General features: G+C 44.3%; 1 protein-coding gene across 7 annotated transcripts in view; it reads left to right on the top strand.

Moving 5' to 3' along the window:
• Window positions 1-14,088, top strand: part of LOC106607691 (filamin-A-interacting protein 1) — a 46,551-nt gene extending 32,463 nt beyond the window's left edge. For 3 of the 7 annotated variants that reach the window (XM_014204904.3, XM_014204905.3, XM_014204911.3), the window contains 2 exons: window positions 2,169-5,013; window positions 6,217-7,250. In XM_014204904.3, the coding sequence (XP_014060379.1) occupies window positions 2,169-5,013; window positions 6,217-6,417 (3,046 nt within the window). In that variant the 3' untranslated portion in view covers window positions 6,418-7,250. Of the gene's footprint in view, window positions 1-910; window positions 1,215-2,168; window positions 5,014-5,262; window positions 5,328-6,216; window positions 7,251-9,415 lie in introns of those variants that run through there. The other 4 variants (XM_045720751.2, XM_045720753.2, XM_045720752.2 and 1 more) reach the window with 4 other exon arrangements.
• Window positions 14,089-16,006: the final 1,918 nt, after the last annotated feature.

Below are 16,006 nucleotides of genomic sequence, written 5' to 3'. Positions count from 1 at the left end.
GAAATGCAGTGGTAGCTAATGGTAAATATTTGAGGTGGGTCATGCAACCATTGACTCCTGTATTGCTGTTAATCTGGAGCATTTTCTGCTTGACAAGCTGCCAGGCAGATTGTGTGAGGGCCACCCTGGACCGCGTGACACACAGGTTTTATGACCAGTGACATCATTCGTGTGGTATTTGCATGATTCCACTTTAACAAGACCACAAGTGTTTCTCCCAGCCAGGAGTTATGGTCTGTATCTGAAATGACACCCTAATTCCCTATATAGTGCACTACTTTTCATCAGGGCCCATAAGGGTGGGTGAGAGAGCTGTTATTTTAATGAAGAACACTGCAGTGCTGTAAATATCTGAAACCACTGCAGGATTGGGCTTCTGGTGCAGCAAATTCATCCCGTTGTGAAAATGTACAAGTCCACTTTTACCTTACCACCTTAGGATCTGGCATCTATTAATTACACTTTATTTGATTTATTTCTCCTTTATTTAACCAGGTAGGCCAGTTGAGAACAAGTTCTCATTTACAACTGCGACTGTAATATGGATGTAGCAGTAGCGTCCTACAAAGGTCGAAATTTGGATTTACTTCTCTTTGCATTCAAGGGGCAGACAATTATGAACTAGTGTGACATTGTTCCCAAAACAAGAACTTGCCCCTTGCATTGTTGCCTTGTTTCTATGGGAACATGGTTGGTCGCAAGATGGACAAGAAACAATTGGGTCAGGCAAGACAACATTTTGTGTGTTGGAAGTGGAAAGAAGCCCTGCTAACATAGTACAATTCTATATACATTTACCTTTGGTCTAAAAGGCTGCTGCAAATCTACTGAAAATCTCACAAATACAATTCCCCTTCTCTGTTGGAGGAGAAAGGGGGGGGGGGAGAGAGCAGGGGAACAGGAAAGATAGTGTGAAAAGCCTCCCCCCCTGGCTTGAACCCCTCCTCTGTGGCCAAACAAGGGCAGCACCATTCTGTGGCATAAATGGGAGGAGGGATGACATCACCACCAGCTAGTGGAGCAGGGATAATTTTACACAATTCACCTTTCATTGTCCATCGATGACATGTTTGGAATTTGATGGCCAATTCCTCGTGGATTGGGGGCCTTCTCACAACCCGGTGAGAGGGAGCCGATGCCTGCCTGAATACAGCTGAGCACTATCTAAAGCATGCTAGGCAAGGACCTAGTGAATCCATCCCGACTAGTACTGGGTAAGTCTGAGAGTTTGAGCTGTTGAAACTTTAAGAAACAGCGTAGTCTGGCTGTTACAGTATCATGTGCATTGTTAGACCGGCTGCTGGTGGAAATTTTTTTTGTAATGCAAAGCAACAGCGGACAATGATCAGGACTCGCTCCTGATTATGCACTGAGTTTCTAGTGTGGTTGTGTGAGAACCATATGGACGGGACCTGTTGCAGGCAGCAGACTCTCTATAGCAGTTGCACAGAGAGAGACTCCCGCAGAGATTAGTTAAACATCTACTCACATTATTCCGTTAAGGTTGACTCTGTTAAGGACACTGGTTGTGGTTTTTTTACAGTTTAGCTAGCATGTCTCTGATATTGTGGTACTTTGCTCAGTGTGAAGGGCAGTCTTGCCCCTGTTGGGGAGAATCACATGAGGGTTCAGGCTTCTAATCTGCCCCCCACACCTCCTTGGATTCTGCTTCTATCATGCCTTTGCCATTTCTTCTGTTTGCCTACCTCCCATCCGGGATCTCACCACTGCCCACGGGGTTTTGGGCAGGGGATAAGGCACTCATTCTGAGTCTGGTCAGGCTCCTCTACTCTGGGAAATGTTACTTAACATTTTAAGAGTTAAAATACTTTTTATTTTTATTGAAATGCCTTTTTTTCAGACTATTTGTAGTTTACAAACTCAAAGGCTAAATATTTGTAAGTACTATGTAGCAGTGTACAGGAACAGGCCTACATTGTTCCTGTACACTGTAATTACATCAGCAGGAACAATGTAGTAGATACAGTTTCACGGTCTCTTAATATAGAGGGGGATCAATTATTATTAGCATCAGGTGAAATATCTGAATAAAGCCTATCAAATTGAGAATTTACATTTCAATCACACTTCATCGCTCTCGCTCTGTGTCTGTCACATTCTCTCTCCCCCCTCTTCTCGCTCTCTGTCTGTCACTTTCTCTCTCCAAGATTAAAGAGGCTGCTGGAGCAGGAGAAGGCGTACCAGGCTCGTAAAGACAAGGATCACAGCAGGAGGCTAGAGAAGGTCCGTGAGGAGCTGGTCAAACTCAAGTCCTTTGCCCTGATGCTGGTGGATGAGCGGCAGCTCCACATTGAGCAGATCGACCAGCAGAGCCAGAAGGTCCAGGACCTCAGCAGCAAGCTCCAGGAGAGAGAACAGCGTCTGGCCGCTGTACACGGCACCGCCAAGGAGGACGGCCAGAAGGTCCTCAGACTAGAGGCGGAGCTGGAGTGCAAAGCTGCCAAGTTCACCCAGGAGCATGAGGAGATGACTGACAAGTTGGCCAACCAGGAGTCCCAGAGCCGTCAGCTCCGCCTGAAGCTGGCAGGCCTGGCCCACAGGATCGAGGAGCTGGAGGAGAACAACAAGGTACTGCAGAGGTCAGAGGAGGACCTCCTGGAGCTAAGGGACAAGATCAGCAAGGGGGAGTGTGGGAACTCCAGCCTCATGGCGGAGCTGGAGACCCTGCGCAAGAGAGTCCTGGAGATGGAGGGCAAGGATGAGGAGATCACCAAGACGGAGAGCCAGGCCAGAGAGTTGAGGAAAAGGCTGCAGGATGAGGAGACCACCGGCCGGGAGCTGAGGCTGGAGGTGGAGAAACTGCAGAAGAGAATGGTGGATCTGGAGAAACTGGAGAGGGCTTTCAACACGAGCAAATCAGAGTGTGCAACACTTCATATTAACCTAGAAAGAGAGAAAGGACTGGCAAAGGACTTGGCTGGTGAGCTGGACACAGTGAAAAACCGTGTGAAAGAACTGGAGAACTCTGAGTCGAGACTTGAGAAGGCAGAGATGGGCCTAAAGGATGACCTGATGAAGCTGAAGTCATTTACAGTGATACTAGTGGATGAGAGAAGGAACATGACTGAGAGAATAAAACAGGAGGAGCAAAAGAGCGACGATTTAAATAAAATGTTCAAAATTGAGCAGAGTAAAGTTATGGCGGTCACAGAAAAGTTGATTGAGGAGAGCAAAAAGCTCCTCAGACTGAAATCAGAAATGGAGGTAAAAGTGACATCTCTTACTAAAGAGAAAGATGAACTGAAAAGTAAACTAGCAAGTGAAGAGGAAAAGTGCAGGGATCTTAGCTCCAAGGTCGGCGTAATAAAAAAACGAATGGACGGGCTAGAGGAGGCAGAAAAGGTATTGATAAAAATCAGAGCCAATAAGGACAGCAAGAGACCCCTAGACGAGGAAAACAAATTCAAGGAGCTAACGCAGGAAATTGAAAGGCTAAAAAACCGCCTCAAACAGCTAGAAGTGGTGGAAGGTGACCTGATGAAGACAGAGGATGAGTACGACTTACTGGAGAAGAAGTTTCGAATGGAGCAGGACAAGGCCAATGCCCTCTCTCAGCTGCTGGAGGAAATGAAGAGTCAGACCGCCAGGAACAAAGCCATAGAGAAGGGAGAGGCGGTGAGCCAGGAGGCTGAGCTGAGGATGCGCTGCAAGATGGAGGAGGCAAGGACCAGAGACCTGCAGGCAGACGTCCAGGCCCTCAAAGAGAAGATCCACGAGCTGATGAACAAGGAGGACCAGCTCTCCCAGCTGCAAGTGGACTACTCTCTCCTCCAGCAGAGATTCCTGGAGGAGGAGGACAAGAAGAAGAGCTTGAGCCAGGAAGTGATCAACCTCACCAAAGAGCTGGAGGTCACCAAGCGCTACAGCCGCGCCTTGCGTCCCAGTATGAATGGAAGAAGGATAGTAGACGTCCCTGTCACCTCCACCGCAGTCCAGACAGACGTGGTGGTCAGTGAACCTGCCGAGGAGGACACGCCTGCAGTGTTCATCAGGAAATCTGTCCTGGAAGAGAACCATATCATGAGCAACCTGAGGCAGAGGGGTCTGAAGAAGCCTGTAACTGTGCTGGAGCGCTACCCCCCAGCAACCACCGAGCTGGGCATGAGAAAATCATGGATCCCCTGGATGAAGAAGAAGGATGCAGTGACGATCACTCAGACCACCCCAGAGAAGACCCCAACCCCTCAGGACAACGGGGACTCCTCCCCTCGTCCACTAGAGCTGTCCATGTCCCAAAAGCCAGGCCAGCCGTTGCACATTCGAGTAACCCCCGATCACGAGAACAGCACTGCCACTTTGGAGATCACCGGCCCTCGTGCTGAGGACTTCTTCTCCAGCGCTACCATCATCCCCACATTGGGCCTGCAGAGGCCTCGCATCACCATTGTTCCCAAGCCCACCACCGTGTCCTCAAAGAGCAAGCCGGGTGAGGGCGTGATGGGGGGGCCTGAGCGGTGCAAGTCTCCAGTCACCATCACCACCATCTCCAGGGCCAAGTCCCCAGATAGGAGTAAGAGCTCCTCCTACTCAGACTCGAACAGACCCCTCTCCCCCGTCTCCATCATCACAGTGAGCACCACTCCTGTGACGGAGGCCTTTGCCTCCGCATCCCCAGAGCCCCATGACATGAGCACCATGGGCCGGGCTGTGTTCAAAGTGACCCCAGAGAAGCAGACATTGCCGATGCCCGTCAGAAAATACAACTCCAACGCTAGCATAATCACCACCACGGAGGACAACAAGATCCACATCCACCTGGGACCTCAGTTCAAGAGGCCATCCGACGTCAGCAGTAGCAGCCCCACAGTGACGGTCAGGCCCCTTAGTGTGAGCACAGAGAGCAAGGAGACGCACCCAGGTACGGTGCTGCGCTCCCCGCGTCACCCCAACAACATCACCACCGCTCCTGGGAAGACCACCCCCAACAAATTGACCAGCAGCATCACCATCACCCCCATCACCTTGGCACCGTCCAGGCCAACTCAGTCTGTGGTGAGTAGTCAAAATCTAGTATATTTACATAATTTCTTTCTGCTGTCTAGCTCTCCCTCTCCCTTTTATGATGATTTGAACATCGGCTGTCTCACTAACAGAGAAACTTTTTATTGTATATTTTATGTAACCATTTTCAGCTGGTATGCTGAATACATTCTATATCATTGTTAGTAATACCGTTTTTCAATTACGTGACTTTCTTTTCTGACAAACCATCTAAATGATATCCAATCTTTTATATTTCAGTTGCTACTGAAATGTTTCAAAATGATATCAGGTGGTGTCTGCTCCCTAGATAGCGCTCTTTCCAGGTATACCAAAATCAAATGCACTCCTTTTACCTATGACCAATACTAACACTGGAATGAATTGACACGCATATCCCCACCTTAAAAAGGTCCCTCTCAAAGGGTCTTGTGTTGACACACCTGTTTCTACTGGCACAAACTGACATGTTCCTCCCTTTTAACTGAAAATGGACCAGTGATGACCAATTTGGATGTTTGACTTCTAAAGTGGGCTGACCCGCACATCAGCAATATGAACAGCATATTGTTATGTATGATCCCCTCTCCCAAGTTCTGTTAACTCAATGTAAATCATTTTTGTGAAGCTAGCTTTGAAATGCACTTTCTTAATGCTGTGAAGGGTTAAAGGTGAGCTATGGCAACATTGTGGTTTTTCATACAGCTAGATTTAAAGAGGCTCTTTGTGGATGGAAGCTTTTTGAAGGATAAGAAATGCAGCACTTTAATTATATTGCAATTCTAATCCCAATCAATATCCAATATGGCCAACTCTTGTCATCCCTCTTGAACCTGTGTAAATTGATTTCTTTAATTTACATGTAATTCTGCACCACTGTTCTAACAAGTGTTAACTTTTTTATTAGTATTTTTTTTATATATATATATATATGTATGCATATATGTATGTTTTACTTCAGTTTATTTAGTAAATATTTTAAACTCTTTCTTGAACTGCATTGTTGGTTAAGGGCTTGTAAGAAAGCATTTAATGGTAAGGTCTACACCTGTTTTATTCGGCGCATGTGACAAATAAAATAGATTTGATAGCTTGCCATCCTGAATTTGTTTTCACCAAATGTACACAGTCTTTTTGTTTTGTGCTAGTTTACGATAATACTTTAAAAAACCTTTCTGTCTGCGCTTTTGTCTTATGTTGTGTGATTCCTTTCAGCCCGGGGCGGATGTGCAGTCAACTCGTGCCGCAGCCACACGAATCCCTATGTCAAAAGGTATGAAAACAGGCAAGGCAGTTGTGACAGGTGTCTCCACTGTGACACGGTTAGAGTCGCGAGCCGAGTGCCAGTCAATGAAAATTGAACTGAGGAGGTCGACAGTCTGCAGCTCTACCTCCACAGGGGGAGGGAAGTGCTGAGGGCCACACGCTGCCATGGAAACACTGTGGCCCGCTATCTATCTATGGACTCAGTCACCCATCATTCAATTCTGACCAGTCTGTTGCCAGCCAAAAACATATAGGATAGGTGTTGCAGGCACCATAATCTGCTCAGATACAAACAGGAACATGGAAAACACAGAATAGCTATATCAGACATGTCCCTTTCCTCCTTTTTAAACATTGGGGTAAAAAGCATTGAAATTAGATTGTATTGTAATTATGAATGTTTTCAAAAAATATTTTTTTATCCATGTTGAAATGCTTTTTGTTTTGATTGACACATTACTAATCCCTCACCTGGGTTGTTGTCACACTGAGTTGTTGATATTTCATAATTCATGTTAATATTCTTGTTTATTTCACAATTTATTATGGAGGTTTCCGAATACGGTCGCTCTAATGGGTTTTGCATATGAAATACATTTTGGTTGTCATCAACGTCACTAATTTGTGGCACCAAATTTTAAAAAAAATAAACATTATTTGGAATAAAGTTTGACACTGTTTGTTTATTATTCATGTGAAGATATGACAATGCAAAATCTTCTTGATGTTCACTAAACAAAGAATTTAGTGAATGCAGGCGAGTAACAATCATGGAAACTTCCATAGTGCTTTATCCATACTGCTTTGTAGAGTCATACATCTATAAAATTGCTTACTGCATGTTTGGCATACTAAGCAAAAGAAACAAAAGCCTAATCTGTAATCTTGCTTGTTCATAATACTAGTACTGTATAGCCATACAAAAGGAATGAAATACTATAGTCAATCAGAATAAAAATGTGAACTAGAATTTTCATACCTGATATTTTGGAGTAGGCTTTCATTTACAATGTAAAGGCTTCAACACAGTTCACAGCTGCAGAGCCATAATCTGTGGAATTAAAAACCAAGGTGACCTGCAATGACAGTAAAGTGATACTGTTTGTACTTCAAACCGTTTGTTGATTACGGAGTCATGCAGAGTACTAATGGGAGAGGCTTTTCCTTCTTGAGTCATTGAACTTTACTCAGTGACTGCATCTCAAATGGCAACCTATTATCTACACTGAGTGTACAAAACATTAAGGACACCTGCTCTTTCCAGGTGAAAGCTATGATCCCTTATTGATGTCACTTGTTAAATCCACTTCAAATCAGTGTAGCTGAAGGGGAGGAGATACTTTTGGTCATGTCGACAGACTGATCTGAGGAAGGGTACCAAAAAATGTCTGCAGCATTAAAAGTCCTCAAGAACATAGTGCCCTCCATCTTTTTTAAATGTAAGAAGTTTGGAACCACCAAGACTCTTCCTAGAGCTGGCCGCCCAGCCAAACTGAGCAATCGGTGGGAGAAGGGCCTTGGTCAGGGAGGTGAATGTCCTGCAGTGAGCTCGCCCCCAATGATGTATTTGGCTATCCACACCACCCTCTGTAGAGCCTTGTGGTTGAGGGCAGTGCAGTTGCCATGCCAAGCAGTGATGCAGCCCGTCAAGATGCTCTCGATGGTGCAGCTGTTGAACTTCTTGAGGCTCCATTCCCGGAGGTTGAAGGGGAGTTGTTGTGCCTTCTACATCATGGTGTCAGTGTGATTGGTCTATGTCAGCTCCTCTGACGTGCACGCTGAGGAACTTAAAATCTTTTGTCCTTCCACTGCAGCCCAGTCGATGCAGATAGTTCTGCTGGCTTAAGATATGTTCTGTTGTTGGTCTATAGCTCCCTCACCTGGACAACGGACAGCTTTATCTGAAATCGCAAAATTGGAGAGTCAAAAATAACTGAGCAGTCTTTCTGATCACTAGATGTAATGTCATTTCTATGGTAAATTATCAATGAAGTCTATATTTACCTTGACTATGGACTTACAGTAAGGTCCACAACATTTGGCTAGTGACCATTGAGGCCTAGAGTATTTCTTCCAAATGGCTCCTGTTCCAAAAACAAATTAAACAAGGATGTGAAAAGGAAGCGCTGCGGGAAAGCAGGTCACAGGTCTGGATCTCATAGCCATGCACCACTTGATTAAACACCCTCTAGACTAGAGCAATTAAGAAATACTTATTTTTTAACAAGCAGCCTTCCACTCTAAACCGATAACACAAAGCACAGACTACCACTCCCATGAGAACACATCCTACTATCCTAATGAGCGGATGAACAAAGGTTTACATAAGTGAAATGAGGCAGGAAGAAAAATAACTTGCTTATGTCATGGTGCATGGGAGGGCATTCCTGAATATTCTGTAGAGCCAGCTACAGATGGAGGGTGATGGGTACCAGACCCAACTCCACCTTCTCTGTGGGGATGTCCCAAATGGCACCCTATTCCCTATATAGTGCACTACTTTTGACCAGGGCCCACAAGGCTCGGGTCAAAAGAGGTGCACTACATAGGGAATAGGGTGCCATTTGGGACACCCACACAGAGAAGAGAAGGTGGAGTTGGGTTCATGTAGGGTCTCCCTCCAAAGAGAAGCATCTGGATACCAGGCCAGGGACAGTAAACATGAGATAGCTGGAACACAGATTCACAAGTGAATTCCACTTTCACTCAGCTGCATCGTGATCCTGCAAATGGTCGGCTGCCTTCACTCCCCTGGGGTTGTTTGACTGACAGATTTTGGTGGATCAAAGTGTGGATGAATCTAATTTTGCACATACAAAAATCAGTAATGTTTATGAAATGTGTTACAAAAATACAAAGCTAAACAATACTGTAAATAATTGCATCGGTTGATCGACAGACTCATTCCTTGTCTTCTGCATCCCAAATGGAACCCTATTCCCTATATAGTGCACTACTTTTGACCGGAACCCTATGGGCCTTGGTCAAAAGTTGTACACCACTGTATATAGGGAATAGGTTGCAATTTGGGACGCAACCCTTACCTCTCTTTGAATAACGACCCTCATGTCTTCATTGGTTGGTCTGAGTGAGGATGCAATGGCACAGTATCACTCATGGTCCTTTTATTGATTTCTTGTCCCCACAGGAAATATTGTGCACCATGTGATAGTTGAGCCCAGATGATGAGACTGTAATGTGGAACTCCTTCCTTCACCTATGACAAGTGCCCTGCACCCCTACTCTACTCTTACAGTGTGCCACCGCAACCATAGGGTCAAGCCAACAGACGACAACCATCGGAAAACAGTCAGAACTCCGCATGCAGACGGTCATGGAGATTATTTCTAACCTCATGGCACCTAACAAGGCTCTCTTCTCAATTCTGTGGGCTTTCTAATAGTATTACCTCTGGATTCTGGCTTACATCACTATTGCGAAATAGCCACATGGAGTTGTATAAAAGGGGTATGCAACGTGTACTCTACAGTAGCTCTGGTCCAGGCTGTTACGTGCGGCTTGAGCGTTCTTCAATGGAAGGCTTGAAGACTCAAGCCGCACGTGATGCCCTTGACCCGAGCTAACTCTGCAGCGGTTTGTGTGAGAGGACAGATACATACTGTACCAGTCAAAAGTTTGGAAACACCTACTCGTTCAAGGGTTTTTCTTTATTTTTACAATTTTCTACATTGTAGAATAATAGTGAAGACATCAAAAGTGTTACACAACTGTTACACTCGCCCTGCCTCCTCCTCTGTGTTTGTGCTTTTACTTGCAGATTGGGGACAAGTGGAGCTGATTGGGTCGTTAAGGTGACAAGTTTCAACTGGGTTTGGGTTCAACTAGGAGATAAAAGTTCCTGGTGCCCTGTCCTGGCTCTCTCTCTCCACAAGCACCATTTTGTTTTGTGATCTGGTTGATTATGTTTTTTGATTAGGCGCACCCTTCAACACATTTTACCTTCATCCATGCATCTTCATTACACCCCTCACATGCCTACTTTCATACTTCACAGGTTAGTTCGGTGGAGAGAAGACCACGAAGTCTCTTTTTCCTGTATTGTCTAGAGACACTTTGTTCTGTTCCTTGTTGGGTCATCGGATTATGGAGGTGAGTTGTCTTTGCAATGTATAACAGTGAGAAGTTGAGGCAGACATAACTCATTGCCCAGAGCTATGGTCTTTCCCCCTGTTCGGTATAGCGGAGTGTTCCCACTGGGAGCAAGTCTGTGTGTGTGTGTGTGTGTGTGTGTGTGTGTGTGTGTGTGTGTGTGTGGGTTTGTTATTTTTGTGTGTTTTGACAGCGGTCAAAGCAGTTGTCTCTGGAGCACGTGGTTCGGGGTTGGTTACTAGCAAGCTGGTTCCTCCTTCGTGCCAGCGGGCTCTAGTGCATCAATGCCCGCCGCAAAGCCACTGAAGACTAGGGTTAAGTTTAACAATAGGATTTGGGGTAACTCACGTAATACTCATCTGTTGTGGCACTATTAAGTTAGCTATGTACTTGTACTAATCTGCTCATTTGGTAGTAGAATTATGGCTTCTATTGAGGATTTTGTTCGTGTTCCTTCTGAAGAGTTGCTTATGCAGTTTACGAAGGAACAGCTTTTGAGTATTATGAGTTTAGTGACAAATGTCTCAAGGATCCAGTGAGGTCTATTGTCAGCTAATTTGCTTTCAGCTGGTATTTGAAGGCAGAATTGAGTGAACCTAGTCCAGCTGTATTGGCTGAACCAATTGTGTCTAGTGCTGGTTTGAAACTTGGAGTTACTTTTATTGCAGCTAAATCATGACAAAGATCTGGAAAGGTTTAGACATCAAAAATCACTTGATTTGAAAGGTTGAAGCAGGATAAGGCGCAAGCTAAACTGCGGTTGCAACATCCGCGAGAATGACGCTACAGTGTGTTTTGACTGGTAGGGCTCACTCATCTCTTAGCGCTACAGATAGCGACGATTACGTAATGGTTAAAACTGCTGTCCTGCATACTTACGAGTAGGTCCCTGAAGCGTATCGACAGCATTTCAGAATATTGAAGAAAGGTGAAAAACAGTCCCATGTTGAGTTTTCACAGGATTTGTTAACTCAATTCAATCTTTGGTGTACTGCGTCAGCAGTCACTAGTTTTGAAGCTTTGTACAACCTGGTTGTCCTCGAACAACTTAATCTGTCCCTGATTGTCTTGCCAGCTATATAAATGAACAGAAAGTACGGACTGCATCTGAAGCTGCTGTTTTGGCCGACGTGTACGTACTGACCCCCAAAGGCAGTTTGATGGTCCCGTATGTGAGATTGGGGGCAGAGGAACAGTTCAAGTGGATTTCGGTCAGCAAATTCCTTTGGTTCTGGTAATGACGCATTTCCATCTAGAGCCAAACATGTTTCATGTGGACAGAATGTAAGTAAAATCTGTAATTATGATGGTAAAGGCCACTGGAAGAGCTAATGTCCTGTCCTTGGTAAAAAGGTCAGCAGATTGGCCAGTACAAAGTAGTCGTGTCTGTGACGCATCTCGTCTGGTTTCTCATAACCCATCCCATGTAGGGATTATCGCATAAAACCTACAGAGATTCCCGGAGGTATTCTCTGCAAGCGCTGTGACTCGTGCTATGAGCTGTGCTGACACTAGGGTCAAAACGGAACTTACACAACACATAGCTGAACAGTTTGATAATCGATTAAGGAGTGCTGCCCAGGGTTACTACATTCAAAGTCAGTTGTTGGTGAGGAAATGGACACCTCACAGCAAAGGTTGCGGGTGACGCTATTGTTCAGATCGTGGCTCCTAAGCTTCGAGATCAAGTTTTGAAAACATCTCATGATGTTTCTGATCACTTAGGGGTTAGTAAAACGTATGCTAAAATTTTGCGCCATTTTTATTGGCCTAGTAATCGGAAATGTCTTTCTTTAAACATCTAAACATACCATGTTTGTCAGCTGACTGGGAAGCCTAATCAGATTTAAAGGCCAGTCCCGCTACATATAACCTATTCCTGCTACAGGCCAGCCATTTGAGCATTTGATTATTGATCGTGTTGTTCCCTTACCCTGTTCTAAACCTGGTAGCACCTACATGTTAACTGATTTGTCAGGCTACGAAATATCCTGCAGCCTATCCACTTCGGAACATAACTACTAAGTCCGGCTTTGTCACAGTTCATCTCAATTTTTGGAATACCTAAGGTGATTCAGAGCGATCAGGGTTCCAACTTCACTTCGCACATATTTGCACAAGTCTTGCAACAAATGCATATAAATATAAAACATAATCAGGCCAGTGCTTTTCATGCGCAGAGTCAAGGGGCCCTTGAGCGTTTATCAGACTTTGAAGTCACGTGCGTACTGGGATGAGGGGTTACCCTGGTTGCTACTCGCTGTTAGAGGTATCATGAGAGCACGGGGTTCAATCCTAATGACCTTGTTTTTGGTCATACTGTGAGTGGTCCCCTTGCTGTGTTAAAGGAGGATTGGAAGGTGGTTGAGCGTCCCCCAAATTTGTCATGACAGTGGTTTCCGACACAGGTTGTACATAACTTTTGAAATAGCTAAAGAAAAACGAGCATCCTCTCAGGTGACGCTAAAAAGGTTTTGACCGGTGAGTTGCACTGCGACAATTTATTCCAGGGGACCAGGTTCTGGCCCTGCTGCCCATTGTCGGTTCTCCTTTTCAGGCCAAATTCAGCGGCCCATACAGTTCAGATCGGCGAATTGCCGAACCACAATCTGATTGCTACCCCTGAGCGCAGAAAGGCGAATCTGCTCTGCCATGTCAATTTGTTAAAGCCCTATTATAGTCGTTTGTCTTCTAAATTGGCTAAATCAGAACTGTGGTAAAACTGACGTGTTAAGTCCTGTTCTTTTGGTGGAATCCGTTGATCTAAGGTGAGCCACTCCACCTTCACATACAGTGGCAGTGTGATGAAGTGATGAAGAGGGGTGCCAGGCCCTGATGGTATTTTGCAGGATAGATTGATGAATTCAGAGTTCCTTTGCAAACATGGAGAGTTTGTTGGGTCACCTGTCTTATTGTCAAGCAGAGTTAACGGATTTGATCACTGATTTTCTGCCTTTGTTTGCTGACACACCTTCTCGTACACATTTGTCAGTGCACGATATTGATGTTGGGGATGCTGTCCCTATTAAACAACGTTTGTATCGTGTCTCATTGGAGAAGCTATGTCACTTGGACTCAGATTAAGTACATGCTACTTAATAATATTGCTGTACCATCATTCTCCAGTTGGGCATTCCCGTGTCTCTTGGTGAGCAAGCCAGATGGTTCTTAGATTTTGCACTGACTACCGGAAGGTTAATAGTGTGACACAACCTGACTGTTACCCACTGCCACGGATTGTTGTCATGGGCATCCGGTGTGCCTCTTTATGGTTTGTATAGTATTTGTCAACCTTTATTAGTTATGGTTTTTGATCAGTTTTATTTGTGGTTTTGTTTTTGGGTCTTTGTTTAGTGCCCAATTTTTATAGGAGGGGGTGTTACGCACCCCTCACTCTCCCTGTCTCCTGTGTTTGTGCTTTTATTTGCTGATTGGGTCATTAAGGTGACAAGTTGCACCTGGGTTTGGGATCAACTAGGAGATAGAAGTTCCTGGTGCCCAGTCCTGGCTCTCTTCACAAGCACCATTTTGTTTTGAGCTGGTTGATTATGTTTTTTGATTAGGTGCACCCTTAAAACACTTAAACACATTTTACCTTCATCCATGCATCTTCATTACACCCCTCACATGCCTACTTTCATACTTCACAGGTTAGTTTTCCTTTGTAGTTTAAAACGTAGTTATTTAATAAATATTTTTGTTACTCCTTAACTGCGAATGTGTGGACTCCCTTTGTTGCCTGGTTGTGACAACTCAATTTTAGATTCCTCAAAGCAGCCACCCTTTGCCTTGACAGGTTGCACACATTCTTCCAACATATGCTGAGCACTTGTTCGCTGCTTTTCCTTCACTCTGCCGTCCAACTAATCCCAAACCATCTCAATTGGGTTGAGGTCGGGTGATTGTGGAGGCCAGGTCATCTGATTCAGCACTCATCACTCTCCTTCTTGGTCAAATAGCGCTTACACAGCCTGGAGGTGTTGGGTCATTGTCCTGTTGAAAAACAAATGATAGTCCCACTAAACCCAAACCAGATGGCAGAATGCTGTGGTAGCCATGCTGGTTAAGTGTGCCTTGAATTCTAAATAAATCAGTTTCCCCACCAAAGCACCATCCCACCACCTCCATTCTTCCCGGTGGGAACCACACATGTGTTCACCTACTCTACGTCTTACAATAGACATGGCAGTTTGAACCAAAAATCTCAACTGTGGACTCATCAGACCAAAGGACAGATTTCCACCGGTTTTATGTCCATTGCTTGTCTTTCTTGTCCCAAGCAAGTCTCTTCTTATTGGTGTCCTTTAGTAGTGGTTTATTTGCAGAAATTTGACCATGAAGGCCTGATTCAGTCTCCTCTGAACAGTTGATGTTGAGATGTATGTTACTTGAACTCTGAATCATTTATTTGGGCTGCAATTTCTGAGACTGCTACAGATTAAGTTCAGTAGAGTTACCAGAGGTAACTATGGGAGGCAGTATCATCATAGTGCTTGATGGTTTTTGAGAAGTTCTTAATGTTCTGCATTGACTGACCTTCATGTCTTAAAGTAATGATGGACTGTCATTTCTCTTTGCTTATTTGAGCGGTCCTTGCCATAATATGGACTTGGTCTTTTTTACCAAATTAGGGCTGTCTTCTGTATACCACCCCTACCTTTTCACAACACAACTGATTGGCTCAAACGCATTAAGAAAATAAATTACACAAATTATTTTAACAAGGCACACCTGTTAATTGAAATCCATTCCAGGTGACTACCTCATGAAGCTGTTTGAGTGCCACTTTTGTTTACTACATGATTCCATATGTTATTTAATAGTTTTGATGTCTTCACTATTATTATACAATGTAAAAAATAAAGTTCAAACCCTGGAATGAAATGAGTAGGCGGGTCCAAACATCGGACCGGTACTGTACATATTGGAACCATTTTAACGATTGCATTCAGACTTCTCCAGAAGTTACATTGCATGCGTGCCACGAACTTTCTCATCATAAAACCAGAACTGTGAATTATTCTAAGATTCTATGAAAAACAAGCACTGTAAAAAATGTTTTAAGAAATGCATTTAACATGGAATGATATAAAATTGCCAGCATAAAAAAAGATGACGCATTGCTGTTGAACCGGACTTCGTTATAGTAGGCCTAGAGTAAGGGTAGCTTACAGAGGGCTTGGGTTTTAAAAATAGGAAATGGGAAAATAAACAACTTGTTACAGGAGAATAAGTTCTAAATCTGAGGTTCACCGGTTATTCACAGAAGCTCATTTCATAATGGGCATGTGGCCTACATCATGGAAGGGGTTTGACGCACGTCCAAAGCATAGCTAAAATAATTTAGGCCTGCTTACTATACATAGATAAAAAGGGAATATCAGCTCACTGTTTTGCTCCTCACAAATTTGATATTTGAATAAAGCTTTGGTGATTTACGACTAATTTCCAAGCGGTCTCACAAGCCAAACACTTTATAGATGGTCTTGACAAGACAAAAAGAAAAGACTTGATCAAATAAAACGAAAGGTGTTATGTTTATAAATACGAAATATACAGGCCCCAAATCACACGTTCCTAGAGTGTCCCAGCTGGATAAATTGCGACTCTGCTGTCAATGTATGCCATA

Source organism: Salmo salar, chromosome 06 (genome assembly GCF_965601325.2).
Source record: "Salmo salar chromosome 06, fSalSal1, whole genome shotgun sequence".
Classification (NCBI taxonomy): Eukaryota; Metazoa; Chordata; class Actinopteri; order Salmoniformes; family Salmonidae; genus Salmo; species Salmo salar.
The sequence above is the reverse complement of the archived record's forward strand: the minus strand, read 5'-3'. Positions and strand labels throughout refer to the sequence as shown.